A 26,888-nucleotide genomic window follows, 5' to 3' on the forward strand; every position below is an offset into this window, starting at 1 on the left:
CTTTAAGAAGGGGCACCTCTTTCATTGGTGGTCAGTGAGAGGAGCAAAGGATGCAAATACATCTTCATCCTGTGCTCCTGGAGTACTGTATGTGGTGGCCCTGCAAAGTGTGGCATCACTCACGTACAGTACTACCAGTGACATAATCCTTTGTGTGGCCCCTTGTTCTGAGAGTAACTGAACAAGAATGAGGCGCTGGGCAAAGGATTATGTGGCTGCACAACGGAAGACATCAGCATGGTGAGCAGCGATCTGGAGTAGGGGATTCCACACTGTGTATACTGCTGCCAGGTATAGTGGTGGTGGTGATGGGCCTGTGCAAGGTGTGACAAGCCCATCACAGCCAGTGCTGCAGCCTCTGCTATCCAAGACCACAGTATACAGATTTGTTCAGTTTTTTTATAGTCCGGCCCTCCAATGGTCTGAGTAAAAAGTTTGGGAACCCCTGCTCTAGTCAGTCTGTCCCTGCTACTTAGGAATCAGACATGATTAGATCTCTGTAATTCTTTGGGGGGCCTTTCCTTTGAGTCAATGACTTGAGGCAGTGCCCCCAACATTTCTCCCTCTCTCATTCTCTCAATAAAACAATACATTATGTAATGGTTATTCCCAGTCATATTTTTAATAGTGGTTAAAGAGGTTGTACTTTGATATTTTCAAAGTTCCCTCAATTTCCACTCCACACATTATCTCATTTGAACCTCACAACAGTTTTGGGAGCAAGGTACTGTTATTATCCTCATTTTGCAGAGAAGTAAACTGAGGCAGACAGAGGTGAAGTGACTTGCCCAGGATAACACTACTAAAGAAATGATGTAAACAAGCGGCTTTGAGGAATCAGGGGAAAGAATGCTAGATTTGCAATCAGGGAGACATCTGTGACACTTAGTAGACTTGTGACCCTGGGTAAACCAATTTACTTTCTCTGAGCCTCAGTTTCCTAACCTATAAAGTGCAGATAAGCAAGATCTACTTTCCAGAGTAGTTGTAAGATCTAAATGAGATAATGTATGTAAAAAGCTCTGCAAACTTGAAAACTATATGTAAATATAGGCAATAATAATTTTAATTTTTTTTAACTGAGCACCGATGAATAGTACTTCAGCCATTCAGGGCTCATTCTCTCCTCCGGAGGCGGGCCCTAATCAGATCCTCATTCACTCTTCGAAGCTTTCCCTAAGTAGACCTGGGGAGGGGTCCTCCCCAGTTCTAGGACCGGGGCAGGCGGGGGGCGTGTCAAGAAGTTGGCCCGCCCAACCGTGTTGCATAATCTTCTAGGGGCGGGACTCCATACTAGGGTTTAGTCGCGGTTTAACCGGCGCAGAGGACCCAGGCCCGTGGAGGAAGCTGATAAGCCCCGCCCCCAGGTTACGTACTTCCTATCACTACAGAGACCGTCGGCACCGCCCTGGAGAGGGTCCGGAAGTGGGTCGCGCGGAGCTTGCTGGGCGGTTCCTGCCGGAAGTGAAGGGCGGCTGAGAGCAGGCAGCTGCCGAGGCGGACGGAGGACGGAGGTGAGGGGGCCGCGAGGCCGGGCAGGGTAGGGCTGGGCCGGTCGTGGGTGTGGACTGAGATCGGTGAGTTAGTGCAGCTACTTGCAGAGGCTGGAGCTATGCCCATAGGACCTTCTCCCTGGACTAGCGTCTGTCAGGGCGACCAGGGCTCTGAGGAGCGCCGGAGCTCTTGGCTCTCCTTCCCGGGCTCGGCCTGGGGAGAGGGGATCTGAAGGGATAGGGATCTAGACTCCCCGTCCGGAACCCGGGCTGCGATTCGGCAGGTCCTCTAGGCTCAGTGAAAGGGGGGGTCCTGACCGAGGTCTCTGAAGGAACACTTTGGAGAGAGGGCTACTCTCTTTCAGGTTGGGGGAATCGAGCGCCTCTTTTCCCCTCAGGGGTCTTCGGAAACTGAAAAGTTGGGGGTTGGGCTGCGGTCATGGGGCGGGGTCTCCGAGGAGCCAGAGGAAATAGGAGCTGGGGTCCCCCGGGCAGGCCTCTCTGAGTTACCCGCCCCCCACCTTTCTGTATGGGGGGCAGAGAGCGGTACACCCTGGGCTGAGCTGATCTGATCCCTCTCCACTTCCCTGATTTCCCGGTGTGCTGAATTGACTAGGTTCCTGTTACTCCAGCCGGGAGCTCTGGAGCTGGGCTGAGTACAATCCCTACCTTGAGGCAGTTGATGTGGAAGCCACAGGAAACTACCTTCTGGTTAAATGCTGCCGGACTCCCTGCCGGGAGCAGCATTTTCCCTTCCCTTGTAGAGGACTAGGTGCTTCTGCTTTTGATTGTGTGGGTTTAAAAGGTGTTGTGGGGAAAGGCCTGCATTTTGTCTGCAAATAGTCTTACCTTTTTCCTTTGTTAAAAGGTATTTTGGCCAACTTTTTGAATACTGCGAACCACCCGTTCTTTGAATGTGGTGGAGGAAGAGAGTTTGGCCCTATAAAAAGAGGAGGGGGAAGTTTTATTAAACAAATATTAATAAAACCAACATTCAGTATGCCTCCTTGTCTACTCTGTACAGGTCATTGTGCCAAGTGGCTAGGGATATGATTGACTCGGGCTTCAAAAAAGTTAGACTAGAAAGTCTCTTGTAGTATATTTAGGATTTTCAAAGTGACTATTGATGGGGGCATGTCTGTTCTGCAGTTAAGTTCTTACTATGTGTAAAGAATTGGATATAAAGTGAGAAAAATATAGTTATTGCTCACAGTGAGCAGTGCAATCTACAAGCAGCAATATAACATGTTCCTTGATAAGTTATAAGTATGTTCAAAGTAATTTCATGAGAGAGAACTCTCATGGGGAGGGGAAATCAGGAAGAGCCTAAAGGAAGTTGTATCTGAGAAAAGTTTCTGAAAGAAATAAGACTGTGAGAAAGAACTGACTTCCAGGCTTGGAGGACCACCTGTGCAAAGTTGGGGTGGTTGGAGATGGAATGATGTTTCAGAGACTGGTACCATCAAGTACATTACTATACTCCAGACTCCTATCTCTGTAGCATCCTTAACTCTTAACTCTCACTCACCCCACATATCTAATCTCTTGCCACGTCTCCTTGCCACTATTACAACATCTCAGATGAATCCAGGCTCTCTTTTTTCACCTGGTCTATAGCAATCAGTCTCCTCAATTCAAGTCTCTTCCCACTCCAGTCTATCCTCCATTCAACTGCCAACGTGATTCTCTTAAAGGCAGATCTGACTTTATTACTTCCCCACTCTGTAGATTCCAGGGGCTCCCTGTTACCTCCAGGATCAAATGTACAGTTGTCTTGGCCCATTTAAAGCTATTTGTACGCTGGCCCCTTCCTGCCCTTTCAATCTTATATTTAGCTCTCTTCTTTGCACTCACCCTATGGTCCAACTCCTTGTTTACTGTACTGTCACTTGTCTTAGTATGGACTATCCTTTATGCTTGTAATATTCTCTAGCTTCATAGTCAGCCTCTTAGTTCCTCTGGTCTAGTTTTTTCCAAATTTAATCCTACTTCTTGCAAGAGGCTCTTCTGGTGTTTCCCTTCCCCCTTCCTCCAACTACTTTGTATATATCTTGTATGAACTTAGTTACATATTGTCTCCCTATTAAAATACAAGCCCCTTAAAGGCAAGGCCTAGTCCTAACTACTTGTCCACAGACTGGTAGGTAAATCTCACTGGAGTGGAAAGTAATATGAAATCAGATAGAAAAGTGGGAGCCCCCATTTTCATCATGCTTGGGTAGGAATGCTGTGTAAAGAAAGCTCTCCTGTTAGTTTGGACATTTGGGTGTGTTGGGCCCAGAGTTGAACTGGAGAGTAGTCAGGGAAATGGAATAAGTCCTTTACTGGCCCCAAGCTGCCCACCTTTTTTTTTCCCCCTTTAAAATCAGAACTTCATCTTTTCAAGCATTTAAGTACCAATTGTGTGCCAAGGGCTGAAATGGAAAACTACTCCTGGAGCTTAGACTTAAAGAATAGGTCAAGGTAAAGGAGGCTTGGTTAAGATGAGCAATAAACAAATGATTAGTTCTTTCAAAAAACATCCTGTCCTCCTGTCCTCATCTCCCCATTGCTACAATGACTCATATTTGTATCTTGCTGTCAGGATAACAAAGGTTTCCCCAAGGACGACTCTATGAAGTTGTTAGTATAGTTGTTGTTTTTTTATCTTGGTTTTTCAGATGGGAAAATTGATGCTCCAGTTGTGAGCAAACCAGGATCACACACACAACTGATCTCAGAATGGGCACTTCAAAACCATGCTTTCTGATTCTGACTTCTAACACTTGAGACCAGTGTCCTGTTCACTGCCTATGTTGCTCCCAAGATAGCCAGTGCTATTTAGTTAACAAATCCAAAACAAATCAAGGTTTCCTAAACTTGTTTTAGTTTCATTAGGATAAACAAACGATTAACATGAGCTGCCAGAAAATTATTCTCTAGATGCCCCATTTCTCTCCAGGAATTCTTTAGCTGGCAAGTGAATAGAGAAGTGGACCTCCTACCACTGAGTGATGTTTATAAGGATCAAATGTTACCATAGGTGGAAAATTCTATGCAAAAATGAAGTAGCACCATTACTGTTAATATCTGAGATAAAAATATCTGAGCGCACTTTGGAAAGTCTGGTTATGAAATAAAAGGTACAATTTACAAATTGAGGAATAAAACTCTTTGTTTTCCACCTTGCTTGTGTAGGGATCTGCCTTTAAATCATATTTGCATATTCTATTCATGTAACCAGAAGGTGTGTTTTTCAAAAGTTACTTGTTTGGGGGGCCACTAGGAGGCTTAGTGGTTTGAGAGCCAAGCTCCAAGAGGAGCAATCTTGGGTCCAAATGTGGCCTCAGAAACTTCCTAGCTGTGTGACCCTATACAAGTCACTTAACCTCAATTGCCTAGCCTTTACATTCTCCTGCCTTGGAACCAATACACAGTAGTGATCCTAAACAACCAGAAGGTAAGGGTTTTAAAAAAAATACCCTTTTTTTTTTTTCCTACTACCACTACTTTTTAGTCTGGGACCCTCTTGGCATTATACCTAGATTACTTGCCTGCTTAACTTCAGTTTCTTTCTTGTTGTTGTCTCCATACTAATCTTTAATCTATTTATTACTCTCTTCCAAACAATATAATAGTTCTAACTAATCTAAACTATTTAGCCTAGCTTTTTTTTTTTTTTAAGTTCTATCACGGCGTCTACATATCCTATCCCAATCAGGTTGGTCTCCTTACTAGACTCCTTACTCCCTGACTAGATTATGGTTATTCCATTCCTATTTTAATGTCTTTGCTTATGTTATTTTACCTCACTAGAATGCCCTATGTTTTCATTTTGTTCCTCTAAACACAGATCCTCCTTGTGAAGGCTTAATACATTTCTCACTTTTTCCAAGAAGCCTTCTGCAACAGAGCTTACCCCATATCGGGGCTTCTCTATTTCCTGATCTTCCTCCAAAAAAACTCTTTAATTTTTGCTACAAATTCTGCCAAATACAGTATTGCTTGCACTCTGATGCTTTTATATATCTATAAAATCTAATATCCTCAACTAGATTTTGTTCCCTCATTGAGGGAAGAGGCTTCTTTTTGTATGTCCTTCACACTTTAGTACTTGTGGTAAATGCTTGATTAAGACTTGCTGACTTGAAATAAAAGTTATGAGTCGAAAGTGTAAATGAATTGGACTGCCTTTGCTTGGATTACTCATTTGGTCTATAGAATGGATGGGAGGAGCATTATATCTGATTTCATCTTCTAGTTATGAGGTTTGAGGGACAAAAGGGTCAAATAGCTAGAGTAAGGTGTGTGGTCTAGAAAAGAATTTTCTTTCTTAGCTAGATAATGATTCACTTTATTTCAAGAGGTTGAACTGAAAGGTAAGTGATTTAGAGAATTTTGCCAGAATCCTGGAAATTGGGATATGAAAACCTTCTGTGCACTCTGCTGAACCTGGTATGTCTATTGTCTGGAATAGATTCCTGCCTGTTTGAAAAGTTTCTGATGCAACTTTATGGTCCCCAAAAGTCAGAAAGGTGACTCAGCAGTCTGGCTCACATTTTCATGAGTGTTTGGACAAAGTTCCAAACTATGTTTCTTATTTAAACTTTTTTGAGTCATAATAACCACTCCTAAATTAATACTACTGTTTCTTTAAGGATCAAAAAGAAACTAATATCTCCTGCCGAGATGCAAATCTGCCTTTGCCTGGTTCTCATTTTGGACTTGATCACACTCCTTGGAGGGATAGGGCCAAATTCTTTTGCTATTTGAGATCAACAACTTAATATTGCATATAGTCAGAGATTTTTTTTTTTACCTAATAAGAAATGAATATTCCAGGCTTCAGGAAATTATGTATGGACTTGAGGATTTGGAAAAACCTTAGGGATCATCTAGTTCAACCCTCTTTATTTTGCACCAGCCTGGGGAAATAAGTAACCCAAAGGTGAACAGGGAGTTAACGTCAGAGTTAGTATTAGAACCCAGGACTTCTGGTTTCCAGGCTGGTGCTACTTTCTACTGTCTCACACTGTTGCAGTGGTAGGCAGTGGTGTAGACTATAATTCTGCTGATTCTCTTCCCTTCCTCCTTCCTTTAAGACAAACCCAAACCTGAGAGAAAAGGTATATGATTATGCTTTGTTGTCTGACTTTAGGTTATGAATGATGACCATTTTTGTTTTAAATTTCAAATATCTGGTAACTGACCCAATTGATAGAGAATTCCATTGTCCCTAGAATTAACACAACCAGTATTCATCAAGAAGCTATTCCTTTTTGATTTACACCATGTCAACATAATTAATGAGCGCTCCAGAAACAGTTTTCATCACAGTACAGTACAGCTTTGTTTGCCTTACATAAAAAGACTCAGTGTCTCCTGGGGAGAGGAAAAGGAGTGCTGGACTTAGAACTAGAAAGATTGGGTTCAAGTCATCATGTCTTTTATCATTGACCTTATCGTTGCCCTGAATCATTGCACTCTTCTAAGCTTTGGTTTTTTATCTTCAAAATGGGAATAAGAATGGCTTCCCTTTCTAACTAATGTAGGCAAAATATCTTGCAACCATAAACCATTATATAAATGAGGCTTCACTATTCTTTATAATAGATATAGCTGAAATATCTAATGAGCGGAAGATGGGGTGCAAGCATTTGTGGCCTTCAGAGCCAGTTAAAGTAATCACTGCTTGGACAGAGCCTTCCAGAGCTCCTGGTCGGTTGACTTTGGCTAGATGTAAATGCATTTTCTTCAGGGAATGTGGCTTGATTTGTGTGATTGGGCTGGAGAATGGAATTCTCTCTAACAACTAGTTGTTGTTTGGTTGGAGCAGTATATCCCAGGCTGGAGGCAGCTGGTGCAGACTGCTTATAAAGTGTATCTCAAGTTTACAGAGTGCCTATTGAGTTTAAATTACTTCATTGACATATTTTTGTGTCCTTTGCTCTTAGTTTTAACTTTTATTTTTATGTAAGAGGCAACAGAAGCATAAAAGAACTTGAAGGCTCACAGTATCATTCAGCAGCACACAAGTATTGGGCTTGTATGTATTGATTCTTCACTTCACAAAATTTGTACTCTAGTGCCTCACTGACATTGAAGTATCCCATAACTCTTGAAGCCTATGCCAAGGGGCAAGCTCTGTCAGGTTTTCCAAGTGCCAGTTGTCTGAGAACTGGGCTAGCTAAATACAAAGAGGTTTTCACCATATGATTACTTTTTTGTTTTTTAACACAGAAAACTGAGGAGGCTATCTACTAAGATTGGCGGGGTTGTGATACTCATGGAAGGAATCGACCATGTTGATGAAATCATAGATACTTTTGAAATATTTTTCATTTGTCCTAGTTGTCTTTCGGAGGCCTATCTATAAGGAAGGAACAGGAGTTGGACATTTTTATCAGTTTGGATCCTAGCTACTCTTGAAAGATAATATTTTCTTTAAAAAAAAACAAACTTCTTAAACTCAGGTGGTAATGGCACAAGCAATGAAATGTCACTGGTTTAATCATTGAAATCAAACCCTGTGGGAAAGACAGTAAATAAGCCCCTGTGTTGTGCTGGATTTAGATGGTAGCTTAACTGATGTAGCTGTCTCTGTTCTTTGGTTTGTTGGTTAAACCTCAGACCTTAAAGGGTAGTTTGTCTGCCTTTCTGCTCTCTGGCCCAGCTTCAGTTCACTTCTCCTGTTAAAATGTCTGTTTTTTGTTTCATGGTTTGCAAGAGCTTGGCTATGAAAATTTATGTGCATTTTGGAGTAGAAAAATTGGTGCTAGATAGCCTGGTGGTGGCTGAGTAGTGGTATTTTGTCCTAGATTCAGAGCCTCCAATGGGAACATTTGAAACAGCTATCTAGTTCCTGTGGAATCATTTGTCCTATTGGTTCTCCATCCAGTCAACTATGCAATATGGTTGTACCTTTGAAAAATACAGAGGAAGGTTTGAAAATATGGTAAGCACAAAAGTTTCCTGTTCTAGTAGTGACTCTTGCTTAATCACCCAGTGAGACTGAGACAAAACTTCAGAGGAGGGAGATAATGAGTCCACAAGGAAGTTGATCTTAGCCTTGTCTTAACATAATTTTTGCTAAGATTCTGAGACTTCCTTCTAAGCTCTATATCCAACTCTAGCTTTTCCCCCAAACTCTTATTTTGATATCCTGTTGTCAACATGTCAGAATATATCCTGAAACTCAACATGTCTGTGGTTAACCTTACTACTTTCCTTCCCAAACCAGTGAGTCTCTGTATATAGTTCAGAAAAAAGAGGCAGATACAAGTCTATCCTTTCCAACCTTGCCCCTGGTAGGACTAAGAACATCTTTCAGTGGATATATGATTTCATTGCTGTTAGCCTCCCCTCACAATAGTGCCAATCACAGTCCTCATCCTGTGCAGTTCTTGTCCATGTCTTCCCATGGGATTGTAGGTAGTAAGCAGGACAGAACTTCAGAAATCATCTGCTCCAATGTCCTTATTTTACAGATGAGGAAACAGATCTAGGGAGGGAGTTGTGTGAAACATGTAGTAAGCCTCAGGTGAAATTCAGACCCGCACTGCCTCCTATAAATATCAAATAGAGGATCTTGCCCTTTGTGCTGAAAACTTTCCTCAAATCTTTTAATATTTTATGAGAACCGTTTGCAGCCTATGGACTACTCATTTGTTAAATTATGGACATGTATGTCATATCTGACATTTTAACTTAACCTTTTATTTTCTCTTCCTTTCAACTCCCCTCCAATTGAAAACAAGGTAAATGAAAATTAAAAGTCCTCAACAAATATATGTAGTAAAAGCAAAGCAAATTCTCACATTGACCAGGTCTGAAAATATTTGTGCCCTTGCTCATCTTGAGTTCATCGTTCATTGGATGGACAGAATGGACTCAGTGCAGTCCAGGCTACAGCTTTGGTTGAAGACCAGTTTGGTTTGTCTCACCACCATGTTGGGCCACCAGACAATTCTTTGGACAAGGTACTATGTAAAAAAAAGTCCATAATTTATTAGCAATGAATATTTGTTGTTTGGTTATTACAATTCCATGGAGCCACTAGCCTTTTTAAAACATCCTTGTTCCAACTTGAGAGCAACACACATCTTGGGAGGCTGACTAGGCCTCTATAAGGGCTACTGGAAATTGCAGCCTAAGATCCAAAGTTAGGAGATTCAAATAGGGTGAATCAGTGGCATAGTTAAGAGCTTTCTGCCTTCATCATTTTGCTCATTTTGGGAAGATAGTTAGTTGTCTTCCAATTCAATTTAACCATTTATTTTAAGATCCAACTGTGTGCAGGATGCCATGCCTAGTGTTGAGCCTATTAAAAATGAGAGCCGGGGGCAGCTGGGTAGCTCAGTGGATTGAGAGCCAGGCCTAGAGATGGGAGGTCCTAGGTTCAAATCTGGCCTCAGACACTTCCCAGCTGTGTGACCCTGGGCAAGTCACTTGACCCCCATTGCCTAGCCCTTACCACTCTTCTGCCTTGGAGCCAATACACAGTATTGACTCCAAGAAGGAAGGTAAGAGTTTAAAAAAAAAAATGAGAGACAACATCGATTGTGCCCTTAAGATGTCTGCTGCTATGTAAACACAACTTGAATACAAGGTAGGATGCAGAGAAGGAAGAAAGATCCAGGAAAATTTTGAAGAAGTATTGGTTACTTCTTATTGGAGAATAAAGAAAAGTATCATAGAGGATATGGCACTTGTGTCAGTTGGAGCCAAGGGCTTCCCCAAGTGCAAGATGATAATTGATTTGAATTAAGGGAATGCAAGATAATATTAAGGAACAACCAGTAGAGCAGTTTGACTAAAAGGTTACTAGGCACTTTCTTCTTGGATTCTGTTTTAGTTTCTTTGTTCTGACCTCTCTGGCTGTTCTTTTTTAAAATTCTGAACTTGACAAACATTAAAATGGCCAATTTTGAATACATCATGTTCTTGTTGTTCAGTCGTATCTGACTCTTTGTGGCCCCACTTTGGTTTTTCTTGGCAAAGATACTGGAGTAGTTTGTCATTTCCTTCTTCAGCTTATTTTATAGATGAGAAAACTTAAGGCAAACAGTTAAGTGAGTTGCCCAGGTTATATGTTAGTAAGTATCTAAGGCCAGATTTTAATTCAGGAAGATGAATGTTCCTTGACTCTAAGCTCAGCACACTATCCACTACAACCCATTAGCTACCCTTCCATATACATAGAACAGAAAAAGGAAGATTATATATGAAAATGCAAGTGTTTTGTTACGTATAACCATCCTTTCTTTTTAAATACATAATAAATTCAGCATATAATTTTGAAGGCTTGTCATTGATTCTTTTTGGTCTATTTAGTCACACTTTGCGACTAGTTGCTTTTTTTGTCTGGAACCATCTTGTGGAATTCAGTAGATCTGATAGTTGAAAACTCAAGTTAGAATGCTGCTTTTTAACTTCATTATTCTGATGTGGACCATGCTTATATGATAAATACCTGCTTTTGTTTCTTAATAGCTCTATTGTTTACCTAACATTTATCACCACCACCCTGGGATTTATATAGTACCTCCCTGAGGAAACAACAGTTAAAAGAGGGACCAGGTTATGCAGCTAGTTCATTTTGAGATGGACCTGAAACCCTGGAGAGCTCTTTTCACTGTACCATACTTAATGAACTCTCTAAGATGCCTGAGTTTTGCAGGCTTCAAAAAATGCCTGTCTGATTTTATTCAGGTTTTTTTCTCCCTCTGTAGTGTGTTTTTTAGCTTGAGGCCCTGGAAAAGTGTTAGGGTTTAGTTAGGGTTAGTGTTCGGTGTTAAGGCATTATAGTACTGGGGAGGGAAATGTGGCTTGTGTTGGGTGGGGAGAAGGCCCATGGAGAAGTCCTCCTGAAGCCAGTTGTTGCTTTCATCAAATTTTGATTCAGACAGTACACCCTCAGTTTCATTCCTGACTTTCAAACATCAGATACCCACAGTTCTATGCCATTAGCTATAGATGGAGGTTAACTGTAAGTGCTCCTTTGGGTTTCTTCTTTTTTTTTTTTAATTTTGACTTAATAGAAGAACTATAACTTGTTTGGCTCTCTAAGCTCATTGCTACAAAATGACTTCTGGAGAAAGGGAACCAAAATAAAGCCAAACTGTTCTGGGGAGAAACTTGTCTTCCTCATCTAAATTGGGTAAGTACTCTCCAGCAGACAGGCCTGTATACCATTTAGAACATTGGCACTTCTATGTCTCTAGAGACAGGGAAATGGCCTGCCTTTTTCTATGACTTCAGCAGTTATCTTTGAGCTGACTAATGCTGGCCTTGGCTTGATTCTTTCATCTGCTGAAGCCACACATTTCTATAGCAGAACCTCAGGGTTAGTTTCTGGAAAGAAAGGTTATTGCATTGATTTGATGCTTTCTATTAGTAATCTTTTCCCAGGAATCCACAGGGCTATATAGTCTTTGAAAAATTATAGATGTTTAGGGTTGGAAGGAACTCTAGAGACCATTACCAATTCCCTAATCATTTAATAAATGATTGTTGAATTGGTTTTTATAAATGAAATAAAGGACTTTTGAAGAAACTAGCAAAGGCCATATCTTAGCTGAATATATGCAAGAACCGAGGTCTCTAAAATACAGCATATTTTAAGCACCTGGGTGTCTCCAAGGCAGGTTCCAGAAACCAAAGAGGATCCTAAGATCCACAGGACCCCAGAGGCTATATTGCCTAAATGGGAAACAGGCCTGGGAAACTTTAAGTGACCCATGCAAGGATACACAATTAGAGTAAAAGAATACTGTACTTTGTCAGAGAATCTGGGTTAAAAACCTGGTTCCGCTACTTGCTCAGCTTTTAACCAGTCATCTCAAATCTCTAAAATGAGGAGGTTGGACTAAAAGGACTGTCAAGATAATTCTTACATTCAGATGTTGGTATCACATTTGCTGAAGTAATTAATGTGGGTGAAAGTGTATCTAATTTTCTTTTCTTGTATTTCTCTTCAGAGTATGGGTTTGGAGGCTGTTGTTAATTCTCAAGTCAGGAGTCAAAAAGATTATGTAGTTTGTCCATCCTAAACAATTTTGCAAGACTCGCCTCCCTTTTGTTTTGAGACAACTGGAGAACTAGACAGGAGATGTTTTGTGGTCTTTGTTCCTTTTTTTTTTTACCTGCTCCTTATCTTCCATTTTGGCAATACAAATGTGCCAAGCCCAAGTGTCCTGGTATTCTAGATGTTGTCATTCTTTGGATGAGTTTCATTTGATGTGGGAGTCTCAAGCAGTTTTAAGTGAGTTGAGATCACTCGACTTTGTCTCTCAACGGAGTTAAATCATGAATGAAATGGAGATGAGTGAAGCCTGTTGAAAAGTGTGCTGTGCTTGAGATTGGCTGTGGGGAAAACTGGACTATGGTCTCACCTCTGCCACTAATTTTCTGTGTCATCTTGAACAAATATTTAAAAAATGTGAGCCTAAGTTTCCACCTCTAAAACAAAGTGTAGAGTAAGATAGTGTCGTGAGGCCTGTCTAGTTTGTGAAACTATTTTTCCTTTCTTAGTTGCATACTGCTGAGCTTTAGGAAAGTGTTTGATAATTGGCTGGGACAAGTTCAGTTGTCTCCTTGTTAGATGCAAGAGATACTGGGTGGTTCTACTTAGCAACCAATGGGAGTTCTTTGTGCAGTGAGCACTCTTGCAAATCCAGCTAGAATAACTTGACGGCTAATTTTATTATCAAAGCCCTCTCCGAATGGATATTTCTTCATCACCCCACCAGATAAGAAGAAAGGTTTTAATAGGAGGCGCCCTATTTTCCAACAATAGTTGACATCTGATCTGTCTTAACAGGTGGCAAGCTATGGCTGATATGCAAAATCTGGTGGAGCGGTTGGAGAAAGCAGTGGGCAGGCTGGAGGCTGTATCTCACTCCTCCGGCATGCATGGAGGATGTGGAGACAGTTCTCCGAAAGGTAAGTAATCTTGGGTTCCAACAGGGGCTTTTCATGTTTCCCAAAAAAACCATGTCCTGATATGATATTGATGTTGTATTACTAAGCTGAATCTGCTCTGACAATCACAAACTCCTAAAATACTGAAACTACTTGATCTGCCTCCAGAAATGGATGTTGCCTGTGACTACCTAACTAAGGAGAGAGGAAATGACTTGTATAGGAAGACCAGTGGTTAAGCTATTTTAACATAAGAGCTTCCTGCTGGTGTAATATTTCCTGTTCTTTAGTAAAATGGCTCCATTTTGTCAGATGAGTATTTATACTAGAACTTTCCCTCTTCCCTTCCCCCAGTTTGCTGGCAGTTTATCAGTTCAGGGCATCCCTGTACACATTGATTGCTTGAAAGGTCAATTTCACATTTAAAGGGGAAATCAAACTCTGGAGAAGTGATTCTCTCTCTCTCTCTGGCTTGCCTTCTAACTGTGCTCTTCTGCCTTTCTCTAGGAGGACTAGCTCCATATGTGGAAGTTTTTGACTCCCTACTTGCTGGCCCAGCAGCAGACTATCTAAAGATCAGCAAAGAAATCGGGGGAGATGTTCAGAAACATGTAAGGATGGTTTGTTCTTTCCTTCTAAGAACAGATTGACATTTTTCCCCCATGCCTCATTTTCTCTAATATAGGAATCATTTGAGCTTTTCCTGTGGCTGGTAGTCATAATAGAAACCTGCGTTAGAGTTTTGTCTTTCTCCACTGACTCATTGTATGCTTGGCTCTCCGTTTTCTCCTATAAAATGAGGGCATTATACTTGCTTCTCTAAAAGGTTTCTTCCTGCTCTGACATTCTACTGTGCTATAAGTAGCCTTGCTACTTCGAGGATGTATCACATGTGTCTCAACCCACTGTGTGGGTTTTTCCACAGACCAGGCTCCACCAATCCATAAAATTCCACTTTGTTCATTTCTGTGCTTAGAGAACTGTTGCAAGCCTGATCTCAATATGTTATGTAACAGAAGAATCATTACCATGATTTGGAATTTGCAGAGCTATGCTTTCACATCAATAATTATGTTCCTGAATTATTTTCAGATTTTTCCCTGGCAGCATTATAAAGTAGGCAGAGACCAGGCATCTCTCTCTTCATCTTTGAGGTGTCCTTTTCTTCATGTCTCTTATCACTCCACAGGAGCCATCCCCTGATTCATCTCACTAGGTGACCAGCTTCATCTGTGTACCAAATTTTCAGGTCCCTGCTAATAAACTAATCAGGGAAAAGGGAAAGAATTGGCATTTATTAAGTGTCTGCTAAGCTCTTAACAGGCTCCTTATTTGATACTCTAGAACAATCCTGTAAGGTAGGTGTGGTTGTTATTTCCAAACTGAGACAATTCAAAAGGCTTACTCAGATGATGCTCATCACAGTAAATGCCTGAGGCTAGATTTGAACTCTTCTCGATTCCAGACCCCAGCACTATCTTTATAATACCACCAGCTGCCTCTGAGTGGAGTCATAGAAGTGTCTGGAGGTAGACCACAGTATCTCTCCTTTAACCCTGTCCTTTGGTGGGTTACAGAAAAACATCTAACTGTCTTCTTTCCTCAGGCTGAGATGGTCCACACAGGTCTGAAGATGGAACGCTCTCTTTTGGTGACAGCCTCTCAATGCCAGCAGCCAGATGGGGTGAGTTTGATTGGAACCTACTGGTTTTGCCTGATTTCCTTTGGGTCTTGAAGAGAATTCAAAAAGATGAGCTAGGGAGTGTACTGAACCCAGACAGCATCCTAAAATAGATATAATCTCATGGCTACCATAAGTAAACCCAGATTTGTTAAAATGATGGGAACATGCTGCAAAGTCTGCTTTGGGTTCTCTGGTAGTTCTTGAGGCTTGGTTTGTCCCCAAGTTTGGCCTCGCTGTTGATTTGACTCTACTTCTTTTGGCTGGGCCTCCTTATTAAACCATGGTGGTTCCTAAGCTAGATGGAACAGGGAAAGATTGTGTGGATTCTTGGTGTCCATAAGTTGGTCCTACTGATGCCAAATGTCAGGCCACTTTTTGTCAGTCTGTAGGAGCACTGGCTCTTCCTATTTGGGTTATGGTCTTATTCAGTCACATAATGCAACTAAAACACAAAGATTCCGACTTAGAAAAATTGTATTTCCTTAAAGTCAGAATGCTTTTCACCCTTTTTCCTGTGGACAGTATTCAGATAGTCCTTAACAGAAAGAAGGAATTTTGCTCATTCACAGCACTAAAAACCAAAACAAATGTTAAATACATTTGACGCTAATTTCTCTTCTGGACTTGCTTATTTGAAGTACCTTGTCTAAACACTGCCTTAGAGTCTGTATTTTCTGTAGAAGTCAGGCTGCTGAGACTGGCACAGCTCCACGACTTTAGCTTGCTCTCTTGCTTAGAGTTGAGAATTGGCTTCTAGAGGAAGCTTTCAGCAGTATATGGATGGAAATATATTTCCTTAGAGCACAGAAACATGACCTACCCTTCAGATGAGCTTAGCCAATGTTTCTGCCTGATTGCCAAGGACTATAGCCAGATTTGAGTGCCTGCTGTTTTGGGCTTTGAATGGACCAAACTGGGATCCAATAATTCCTACCTACTTTAAAAAAATATATACGTTTTTATTGCTATCTTGTTTTTTTATATTGCCATAGTTTTCCTTTTCCTTCCTAGGGAGCCATCTCATATAAAGACAGGGGGGAAAAACTGAAAAAAAAAAGACAACATAACTTACCAGTCCATTGAAAAATATGAAAATATGTGCAATGTACAACACTTAACCTATTGCTCTGCAAAGGGCTTTGGTGGAAGTATTTTTTCAAGCTAGGTTTGTTCTTTATAATTTGCTACATTCACTTTTGAGGGGACTTTTGTGTGGTTCTCTTTGTTTACATTGTAGACGTATATATTATTTTCTTGACTCTGCTTTTACTTTATTCTGCATCAGTTCATTTAGATCTTTCCATGCTTTTTTTCTTTATTTAGCTAATTCATAATTTCCTAAAACACAGTAATATTCCATTATATTTGTGTACCACAATTTGTTTAGCCATTCCCTATTTGAAAGGTGTCTACTTTGTTTCTTTGCTATCATAGAAAGTGCTATTATGAAATATTTTGGTGTATGGGGGTAGAATCTCTGGGTTAAAGGGTATGGACATTTTGGTCACTTGATTTGTAATAGGTCCAAATTGTGTTCCAAAATGGTTATATCAGTTCACAACTCCACCAACTTTGCACCAGTGTGCCTATCTTCTTACAACCTCTTCAGCTTCAATGCCATTTTTTGTCATGTTCCCAATTTGCAGGTTGAAACCTCAGAGTTGTTTTCATTTGCATTTCTCTTATAATTAATGATTTGGAACATTTTTTCATGTGGATACTTTCATGTCAATACATTACAATTTTTAAAGAATTGTTTGTTCCTATCCTTAACTTTCAGGAAATAACACACTCTCTTATCAGAGAAGTATGATAAAAAGATTTCTCTCTCCTCCCTCTCCCCTCCATTTATCTGCTTGCTTTATTTAACCTAGGTACATTGATTTTGTTTGTACAGAAGCTTTACAGTTTCATGTAATCAAAAGTTACCTGTTTTATTTGGGGGGATTTCCTTTTTTTTTTTTTGTTAAATCCATTCTGTCTCTACCAATACTATGTATTGATTCCAAGGCAGAAGAGAAGCCAGACTCTGGGGATTAAGTGACTTGTCCAGGGACACACCGCTAAGAAGAAGTGTCTGAGGGCAGATTTGAACCAAGGACCTCCCATCTCTAGTCCTTCTGGCAATCACTAAGCCACCTAGATTTTCATCTATTTAAGTGCTTTATTTCTTTAAGGAGTAATTGAATTTATACAGTTTGGGTTTTTTGTGTGTGCTTTGGTAGATCAATTCCACAGATATTTTATGTATTTTGTAATTATTTGGAACGTGACTCATTTTTTCCTCTGTGCTTCCTGGTCTTTTTTGATTCTCAGTACTTTCCAAGGAAACTATCCTATCATCACCACTTGGGGAGAGAATTTTCTTCTCTTTGCCCATCTCAAAGCTGCCTACTTATCCTAGAGCTTCCAGTGTTGTTGGAGCTGGGGGGAGGGGAAGAGAGAAGGGGAACACACAAAGGCAGAGAAGTTTTGTAACTGAAGGAAGGGAAGCCAGAAGAAAATAAACATTTAGTGGGCATTCACTTGTGGCAGGCTTGGTGCCAAACTCTGGGGTTCCAGAAGCAACAAGCCATCTTGCCTTTGGGGAGGTTACATTGTAATGGGGGAACCCAACGTAAAAATGGAACTAGAGTTGGGAGAGGGACATGTGATGTACAGTAACAGAGTCTGAAAGTGATATAGTCTGATTCTGGGTAAGAATAAAGTGACTGGTCATTGCTCCTAGCTGTGCTGTGTAAATGATAAATGCTTGCAGGAATTTGGGGAAGGAGTGATCAGAGGAGTCTAGGGTTACCTAAGAAAGGAGGTAGTAAGAGTGTAGAAACCTTACAAAACCATTCCTAGGGCATTTTATTCACTAAATATTTATTAAGCATTGTGGTAGGTTCAGGGAGAGATAAAGTAAAGACACAGTCTTTGCCTTCATCCACTTTACAATCAAGTAGGGTGATAAGATAAAAATATAGAATTGTAATATATAATTTTACATGAAGGCTTTTGAGAGTTACCAAATGAAGTGAGATCCCAGGGAAAAGGTGGCTCCCAAAAGGAGAATCAGAGAAGGCTTCCTAGAAGAAATGGCTTTTGCTTTGAGTCTTTAAAGTCTGGATAGGAATTCTGAGGGAAGGAAGCTTATTCTATTTTGACTTGTGTGTAGCATATGTAGAGTGGTTAGTAATGGGAGATAAGACTAGAAAAGAGAGGATTGTGCCTGGTTGTAGAACTTGAGTGATAGGCACAAATTTGAACTTGAAATACTGAGGGTGGGTACCAGGAAGTCTTTGAATCAGTAAGTTAGAGGGAGAGAGACATGAGGAACATGGGAGTATAATATATAAGCTCTGAATGTTTTTCCAGCATAATGGGAGTGAGGAAGAGACAAAGTGCAAGGGAACCAGCTGGGATCAGCCTTTCATCTCTAGAATTCTATAACCATCCTAAGAGAACGATTCTTTAGGATCTGCAGTTTTTACAGAAATTGGGGTCTGACAAGATAAAAACGAATCCTGTCTTTTGGACATGGACATTATGGAAATTGTTTTGTTTGAATAGGCATATTTAAGATAATGTTTATGTTTTTGCTTTTTATACAGTTGAGGACACTAAGAAGGAGAGAAAACAACTTTCTGCTAATTAAAATTAAAAAGATATAGGGATCTTTAATGAAAAAAGAAAGAAAGAAATTGGAGTCTAACTCTCCCAAATCTGTTTTTCCCACCAGAACAAGCTTTCTTCTTTGTTGGCACCCATCTCTGAGCAGATCCAGGAGGTTCAGGCGTTTCGGGAGAAAAACCGAGGCAGCAAGTTATTCAATCATCTGTCAGCTGTCAGCGAGAGTATCCCAGCCTTGGGTTGGGTAGCCGTGGTGAGCTGGGTGCATTTGGGAGCCCATGGGAGGATGGTCAGAGGGCTTGGTGTCTAATTGCCTTTCTGTTTTTAGGCTCCAAAGCCTGGCCCATATGTGAAGGAAATGCACGATGCTGCCATGTTTTACACAAACCGAGTACTCAAGGAGTTCAAAGATGTGTGAGTACTGTCCTTTTGGCTTGCTGCCCCTATGGAAGCACTGGCACCAAGAAATTGTATCTTGTACTTTCTGCGAATGTGTCTTTCATTCACATAAGTGGGCCCCTATCTCATGAGTATTTTACAGGATGGCTAACATGTAAAATTAATTGGGATGGTTTTTAGTGCATGGTAAAAGTGGGTGGGCCCTATAGATATACATTCAATATTTTAATTACTTCAACAGACCTATTTCTTTGGTGAGGACAGCTCCTTCATTGACCCAGATTGCAATCCTTCTGCAGATCAGCAGATGGTCTTCAGGAATTGATGTAAGAGCAGCCAGGTGGCTCAGTAGATAGAGTGCCAGGCCTAGAGACAGTAGGTCTTGGGTTCAAATGTGGCCTCAGACTCTTCCTAATCGTGAGACACTGGGCAAGTCACTTAACACACCCCCAGTTTCCTGTCCCATACTGCTCTTCTGCCTTGGAATTGTTACTTAATATCAATTCTAAGACAGAAGGTAAGGATTTTAAAAGGTGGAAAGGGGAAATTGATGTAGCTGAAAAATTTGTTATGCCTTCAGGCATCCTGCTAAAAGTACCTTCTGCATGAGCCATTCCCCCACTTCTGTAAAGCTTTAGGTGTTAGTAAAGTGTTTGCCCTACAAAAGTCATGTAAGGCAGCTACTATAGAGATTATTGCCCCGTTTCACAGATAAAGAAACTGAGAAGCACAGAAGAGTGCAGTGACTTGCTCAAAGCCCCACATCTAGGAGTGACAAGAGTTTGAATGTACTGAGTTCCAACTCCAGATTCAATGATTTTCTAATTCATTATCCCAGATGCCTTCTTTTAACTGCATATAAGTTAAAGACAATATTTCTGGTTCCCCCTCCCCCTTTTTCCTACCTTCTATGTGTTCCTACAGTGTCTCCAGTTCTTCTTTCCTTCTCGATGCTCCTTTTTCAGGCTCAAGTAGTTAGGAACTTTGCAGCAGGTAGGACTGATGAAGTGTTCATTATTTCAATGCCCTCGTAGGCATTGGCTTCTTTAAGGATTTTTTTAGCTGGCATGATTGCTTCAGGTTTGGCTTTTTTCTTTCTTTTTTTTTCTTTAACCTAGATCTGGCTGAGCCAGCTAGCTTGGTAAATGGAGACAATATCTAAACTTATTTGGGGCAGATATTGTTTCAATTCAGTTTTTCAGCTGAGTGCCTACTGCTGGTCATGGCCCCATAGTTGATATTTTCTGGAGGCTAGATGATAAGCTGGTGCTGCTTGTTGCTGCCCTCTCAGCCCTGACCACATACTTCCCTTTCTGTTACTGGTTTAGAAATGAAGGTGGTAGGCCCGTTAGGCAGACTGCTTCCTGGCATAGCTTCTTCAAGCCCATCTCTCTGGGCTCCTTTATTATTTTTAAAGCTTCCCTTCTTGCCCTAGTAACAGCTCTTAAGAAAAAAGGGCAAGGGTTAGGCAAACAGAGTTAGTAAGTGACGTGCCCAGCGTCACATAACTAGGAAGTACCTGAGTCCACATTCAAACCCAAGTCCTGTCAACTCCAAACCTGGTGATCTATCCACTGTGCCACCTAACTGCCCCTGCTCCTTTACTTATTAAGCATCTGCAGAGCTCTGGGAGATTATAAAGCTGCATGGGACAGGATCCCTGCTTTGAAGGAGCTTATATACTTTTTATATAGGCAGAATATTGCAGGTATAATAGCAGTTCTGTATGGGGGGGGGGGGTAACATTTGTTTTACAATTTTTTAATTCCAAATTCTCTCCCCTCCAGCCTTTCCTACCTAATGTGGAGGCTTATTATATTTGTTATAATTGTGAAATCATGCAAAACATTTTTCTATATTAGCTATGCAATAGCAGTATTCTTTCAAAGATGTGCAGTATAGATATTCCCAAGCTAATTCAGAGCACAGTACTCTACACAGGAAACACTTGAATGGATTTCTAAGTTCTGCCACACCGTACAAGTCACAATGGCTGGAAAATGTATCCCTTAGTGGGTTTTGAAGTGAAGGAACTTACTAAGCAAACTTGGAGTGGGTCACAGATGATTGATGCACACAGTAAGTCACTGGGCTCATGCTCTCAATCAAAGCAATTATAATGTGGTAAACCCTGACAAAGCCTGCATTCTTCTGGCACTCAATTAAGTCTTTTAATATTCTTACCACTATCCCACTATCGGAGAGAGATACAGGAGTACATGAACTGAATGTAATGGTTTATAGTTACTGTGTCTGGGGTCGCTACAGTTATGCCACCTTCCTAGCCGTGACTGTCCTTCCTTTTTTTTCTTTTTAGGAATAAGAAGCATGTGGACTGGGTAAAAGCTTACCTAGCTATCTGGACTGAGTTGCAGGCATACATTAAGGAGTATCACACCACTGGGCTAGCCTGGAACAAAACGGTCAGTGGTTCCCCTTTATCCCTTCATTGAAAAAAGGGCCACAAAGAGATCCAAAAAATGGGGAAAGGATCTGCTCATACAAATTATTTATAGCTTCTCTTTTTGTGGTGGCAAAGAATTAGAAATGGAGGGGATGCCCATCAGTTGGGAAATGGCTGAACAAAATGTGGTATATGATGGTGAGTGATGGAATACTATTGTGCTGTAAGAAATGATTCCAAAAAGAACTGGAAAGACCTACATGAACTCATTCAGAGTGAAATCAGCGGAACCAGGAAAACATTGTACACAATAACTGTATGATTGTGGAATGATTAGCTGTGATAGCTTTTCTTAGTGATACAAGGATCCAGAACAGTTCCGAGAGACAAAGAGTACTATCTACCTCCAGAGAAAGAACTGTTGGAGTCAGATGCAGATCAAATCAGACTATATTTCACATGAGTTTATTTGTGTTTTTATTTTTGGGTTTTGGTTTTATATGAATATTCTATTGCAGAGATGAACAATATGAAAAAAATGTTATGCATGATATAATACATTTATAACCATCTTTACAACAACAAAAATGACACATCAGCAGGCCAGGATATTATCCAGAGAGACCCCACTGCTTGATCCAAGATCTAAATAATTTAAGCAGAGGAGAGAGGAGGAACAGCCGTGGGCTAATAGAGAGAACAGAATAGTGCCTGTGGTGAGGTTGTGGTAGCCTCCCTTAGGACATGGTACCTTGATGAAGAGAGTCAATTATCTTGACCTTTGCCAACCAACCTCTGCTTTGCTGTCTTAGGGACCCACAGCAAAAGAACTGAGTGCTACATCGTCAGGCCCTTCAGCACCTCCTCCCCCACCACCTGGACCACCTCCTCCACCTGTCCCTACTAGCTCCAGCTGCGATGAGTCTGCCTCTCGGTCGGCACTTTTTGCTCAAATTAATCAGGGAGAGGGCATCACACATGGTAAGTATCAAGTCAGACTGTTCTCCTACATCATCATCTTCATCTCTTTGTCATTGTACTTGGCATCCCCTTCCTCATTTTCTGCCTCTGAGCATTCCCAGTTCCCTTCAAGGCTCAACTTTAGTGCTCTTCTAAGTGAATCCTTTCCTGATCACCCCAACAACCAGTTTCCTTACCTCCAGAATGACTTTGTATTTATTTTTGTGTGTACTTATGTATATACGCATTGTCTCCTCTGGAAGGATATAAGCTAGAGAGTAGGGACTCTGTGGTTTCTTTGTGTCCCTAGTGCCTAGGATGCAGTCCCTATGTAGTAAGTGTTGTTGATGTGTTGCCATTTCTGGTTGGCATGGCAGGGAAAGTGGGTCAAGATTTAACCAGCAAATGCATGACATCTTTATGGTCTGAAACTGAAATCTAGCTTTGGAGCAGAGTGAAGGAGACTTCTTTGGGTGTCCTTTACAGAGGGATGGCAATGACTAGTGCTTAAACAGGGTGTCAAAATAGGCTCTTACCTTAAGGGAGACTGCCTGGCCTGTTACCAAACCACAAGTTTGGCTGGTGACTTTTCCCCAGCAGCCACGAAGGCATCTCCAGAGAGAAACCTTGAATGTTCCCCACCTTGGGCTGTCAGTTTTGTGTCCTGACCAGAGCATGAGCTCTTGGCATTGGTCATGGTCATCCTGACCTACATCATGGCTAACAAACTAAAGAATTTCTTGGCTCTCGGCAGCTCTGAAACATGTATCTGATGACATGAAAACTCATAAGAACCCGGCCTTAAAGAACCAGAGCGGACCAGTGCGCAGCGGCCCCAAGCCTTTTACAGCCCCCAAGCCTGCTGGTGGTGCCACTCCCAAACCAGTCACCAAGAAGGAGCCCCCGGTGTTGGAGCTAGAGGGCAAGAAATGGAGAGTGGTGAGTCTGGGGGCTTGGGTGCCAGGATGTGAGTTGAAGTAATGGAACTTAAGTATTTAATGAATCAGCCTTTCCTTTAATAAATACATTTTATGATTTGGCAAAGGCTCTCTTTGTTTGACATGGGGAATAGGAAAATTAAATGTGATTCTTGCCCTAAAGAATATAATCAAATAGGAATTAAGACCAAAGACACAAATCACCGTAACATAAGTGATGGTGGAACAAGAACATGGAAGAATTTAAAGAGCCATGAACCATTTGAGGAGCTTCTGTCAGAGAGGACCAGGGGTAGTTGCATAAAAGAGCTGGCACACAGGCCAGACCTTGAAGGAAAAAAGGGATTTCAGTGAGGAGGTAAAGTGTTGAACAAAAAGGCCTGGAGAGGCAGGATGAGGTCAGAGAACAGCAAATAGTTTAGTTTAGTTTAGTTTAGCTAAACATGAAGGGGAACAAAGTCAGGATAATATGGAAAGGGAGCTTAACGCCACTGTACTTCAAATGCATAGGTGAGAACTTTGGGCCTTATTTGGGAGCCATTGCAGACAAGCTAGCCCATGATTCTTAATTAGACCTAGCTCACTAAGACCTCTCAATGTCTATTGCAGTAGAAATGTTTTTAGTTAGTATTCTCTAGAAAGGAAGAATAATGAGGTGTCCCTCTTTTAACAGGAAAACCAGGAGAATGTTTCCAACCTAGTGATAAATGACACAGAGCTGAAGCAAGTGGCTTATATATACAAGTGTGTGAATTCTACACTCCATATCAGGGGCAAAATCAATTCCATCACACTAGGTGAGTGCCTGGGGCCCTCCCAGGTGGGGTTTCTGGGTACCAAGGTGGGTCAGAATCCAAGGAGTCTCAAGTAGGAGACTGTGGAGTGTGCTAGTAACCATGTCCCCTTCTCTTTCTAGATAACTGTAAGAAGCTTGGCCTGGTGTTTGATGATGTCGTGGGGATTGTGGAGATCATAAACAGCAGAGACATCAAAGTTCAGGTAACCCAATCACTTGGCTCCTTCTCTTGGTCCCAGAGGAACTCTGGAGACAGACATAAGAGCTCCAACAGGTGTTCCTTTGCATTCTTTTCCTTGATGGCAAGTCAGATTCAGCAAGGGGCTGAAAGCTGATCACTTTGGTGGTAAGGGTAGAGGAATAGGAGCCCCCTTAGATAACCTCTGCAAGTCTCCACTGCTGTGTGACTTTACCTACTAAGCAAGGTTTGACTTTAGGCCTCAGAATGGCAGACTTGGAAGGGACCTCAGAGGCTCCCATAGTTCAGCTTTATTTTAGAATGAGGGAAACTGAGGCCCAGAGAAGCATGTGATGTCCAAGGTCACACAGCAGTCATAGGCAGAACCTGGGTGTAAATCATGGCTCTGACATGATCTTAATCATCTAACATTCGTTTCTCATCAGGTAATGGGTAAAGTGCCAACTATTTCCATCAATAAGACAGATGGCTGCCACATATACCTGAGCAAGAATTCTCTGGACTGTGAGATCGTCAGTGCCAAGTCTTCTGAGATGAATGTCCTCATTCCCACAGAAAGTGGTGACTTCGTAAGTGCCCTCCCTCCTAGAGTGCTTGGGAATGGAAGAAGCAAGAGGGGAAGGAGAGAGGACTTCTTTAGGGAATACCCAGTCATCTCTAGTTGGAGTAGAAAGCTAACTGACTAGTTTTCACTAAGCAGATAAAACCAAGTAATTCAGCAGTGCCTGGCACAAAGGTAACAATAATAAGCTGTATCCATCTGTAGTTCAGACTTGAGTAGAGGGAGGGATCTCACTGAGAGTCATGCAGTTGAACTTCTAAGAACCCATTTTTTTCCTTCTTTCTGGACTCACTGAGGGAGCGAGCGAGCAAGCAAGCAAGCATGCATGCATTACAGGGAGCAGGCTGATCTTTCTTCTTTGTATTAGTCAGAACTTGGGGGAGGCCAGCCTCTGGGGCACAATAAATAGTACTGGGTCATTCCCTGCAGTTTGGCTAGGACAGTGAGCATGCTGTGGCATTGCAGCCTTTTTTAGGGAAGGGTTTTTCTTGTTCCTTTTACCATTAAATCCCACCCCAAGCCCCTGGGCTCCTTTCTTTAGGAACAGAAGTAGCACAGGTCCAGGACATGGCCATATTTCTTTAGCACTTTATAAACTTTCCTTCACAAGAATGGCAGGTGGGGAAACGGTCTCACTGAAATCTCTTGGCTTTCCATCTGGTCCTGCTAGGCCACACTACTTGTTTGAGCCATATTCCTGATGGTGCCTTTCTTCTTATTCACAGAATGAATTCCCTGTCCCTGAGCAGTTCAAGACACTGTGGAATGGGCAGAAGTTGGTTACCACAGTGACCGAAATTGCTGGCTAAGGAGAGTGCCACTGGGTCCCGTGCCCTCCCCCCATTCAGATGATTCTCTTCTAGATTTCCTCTACCTTTCTGCTCTTAAAGGCTTCTCTTTCCTTGGAGAAGTACAGCTACCTGCCTTCACTGAATATACCTCAGGCTGAGATGGGGGTGGGGCAGCAGGTCCGTTGGTCATCTGCATGTGATCTGCGGGAAAGTGCATCTTCTCCATGTCAGCTTGAACCATACCACCAGTCCCTCCTTGGTGAACTTCAGACCAATCTGGATGGGTTTCAGCTTTGGGGAGGGTTCCCTTGGATGAATGGACCAGGTTGTACCTGTTAGTCTTCTGCATAACGCTTTTCAGGAAGGTAGCGGAAGCTGATGTGTAACCCCAGCTAGACATTCTAACCAAACTAATTCACTGGCACCAAGGGACATTCCTGGGCCCTGGCGACGGTGGCTGCCCTGAACCCGAGGCTGACACCTGGGCACCCAGCATTCCAAGCCGAATTGTTTCCCCTTTAGCATTCCTTTTATTCCATGTTCTGCTCCAGTTCTGTCTGTGCCATGCCAGGAAGTTGCCCTGTACCAGCTGCCATAGGAAGTCCACTCTACGGCACCTGGGCGAAAGTGGGGGGCCCTCTTCCATGTGAGCCTTTGCGGTGTCAGCCAAGCACCTCTCTTCAGAAAAGTTTTTTAAAAATCATTCCAAGGAATCTGGCATTCCTTTTTCCCTTCCATTAACTATTATGAATCTTGACAGGTGCCTGTCATCTATTCTTTTTCAGAATTGTCTTGGCACCCGCCTTCTTGTCCCTAAACGGTTTTTTTTCTTGGCTGGGAGGCTTACCGTTTTTGTTCATGTCCTGAACAGAAGCTTAAAACCCCCATGCAGGCTGTTGCATGGGCTTGAACTTCGTAGTTTCAGGCCTTGAATAGCTTTTCCTATGTATAAAATGGTTTTTATTTTCCCTTTAGAATATTTACTAAAATATGCAATTTTTTTTAAATTTTTTGGCGGGGGGACCGTCCTGTGACTTCTACCCATTCCTGAGGCTTGTGGGAATAAACCTTTATGTACTTAAAATTATAAAGAAACTAGAATAAAGTTAATGCCAACTTGCTCCTTGTTGGCTATGGTCTCTGTTG

The 26,888-nt window shown here is 41.7% G+C and overlaps 1 protein-coding gene across 2 annotated transcripts; it reads left to right on the forward strand.

Annotated features, from left to right (window-relative positions):
- The first annotated feature begins 1,113 nt into the window (after positions 1–1,113).
- CAP1 (cyclase associated actin cytoskeleton regulatory protein 1) lies at positions 1,114–26,863 on the forward strand. 2 transcript variants are annotated; one of them, XM_001365571.5, is made up of 13 exons: positions 1,114–1,514; positions 13,294–13,415; positions 13,902–14,005; positions 15,001–15,078; positions 18,803–18,946; positions 19,022–19,107; positions 21,410–21,515; positions 22,309–22,477; positions 23,211–23,395; positions 24,068–24,191; positions 24,311–24,393; positions 24,815–24,958; positions 25,677–26,863. In XM_001365571.5, the coding sequence occupies exons 2-13, from the start codon at positions 13,304–13,306 to the stop codon at positions 25,758–25,760; spliced, it is 1,419 nt and encodes a 472-aa protein (XP_001365608.1). In that variant the 5' UTR covers positions 1,114–1,514; positions 13,294–13,303; the 3' UTR covers positions 25,761–26,863. The 2 variants fall into 2 exon arrangements, with proteins under 2 accessions (XP_001365608.1, XP_056651194.1); XM_056795216.1 differs by having other exon boundaries at positions 1,463–1,577.
- Positions 26,864–26,888: the final 25 nt, after the last annotated feature.

The sequence above is a fragment of the Monodelphis domestica genome, chromosome 4 (assembly GCF_027887165.1).
Source record: "Monodelphis domestica isolate mMonDom1 chromosome 4, mMonDom1.pri, whole genome shotgun sequence".
NCBI lineage: Eukaryota > Metazoa > Chordata > Mammalia > Didelphimorphia > Didelphidae > Monodelphis > Monodelphis domestica.

Coding starts and splice junctions, on each gene's coding strand:
- CAP1 (XM_001365571.5), top strand. CDS start 13,304: ATGGCTGATATGCAAAATCTGGTGGAGCGGTTGGAGAAAGCAGTGGGC. Junction 13,416..13,901: donor TGGAGACAGTTCTCCGAAAG/GTAAGTAATCTT, acceptor GCCTTTCTCTAG/GAGGACTAGCTCCATATGTG. Junction 18,947..19,021: donor CCTTGGGTTGGGTAGCCGTG/GTGAGCTGGGTG, acceptor TTCTGTTTTTAG/GCTCCAAAGCCTGGCCCATA.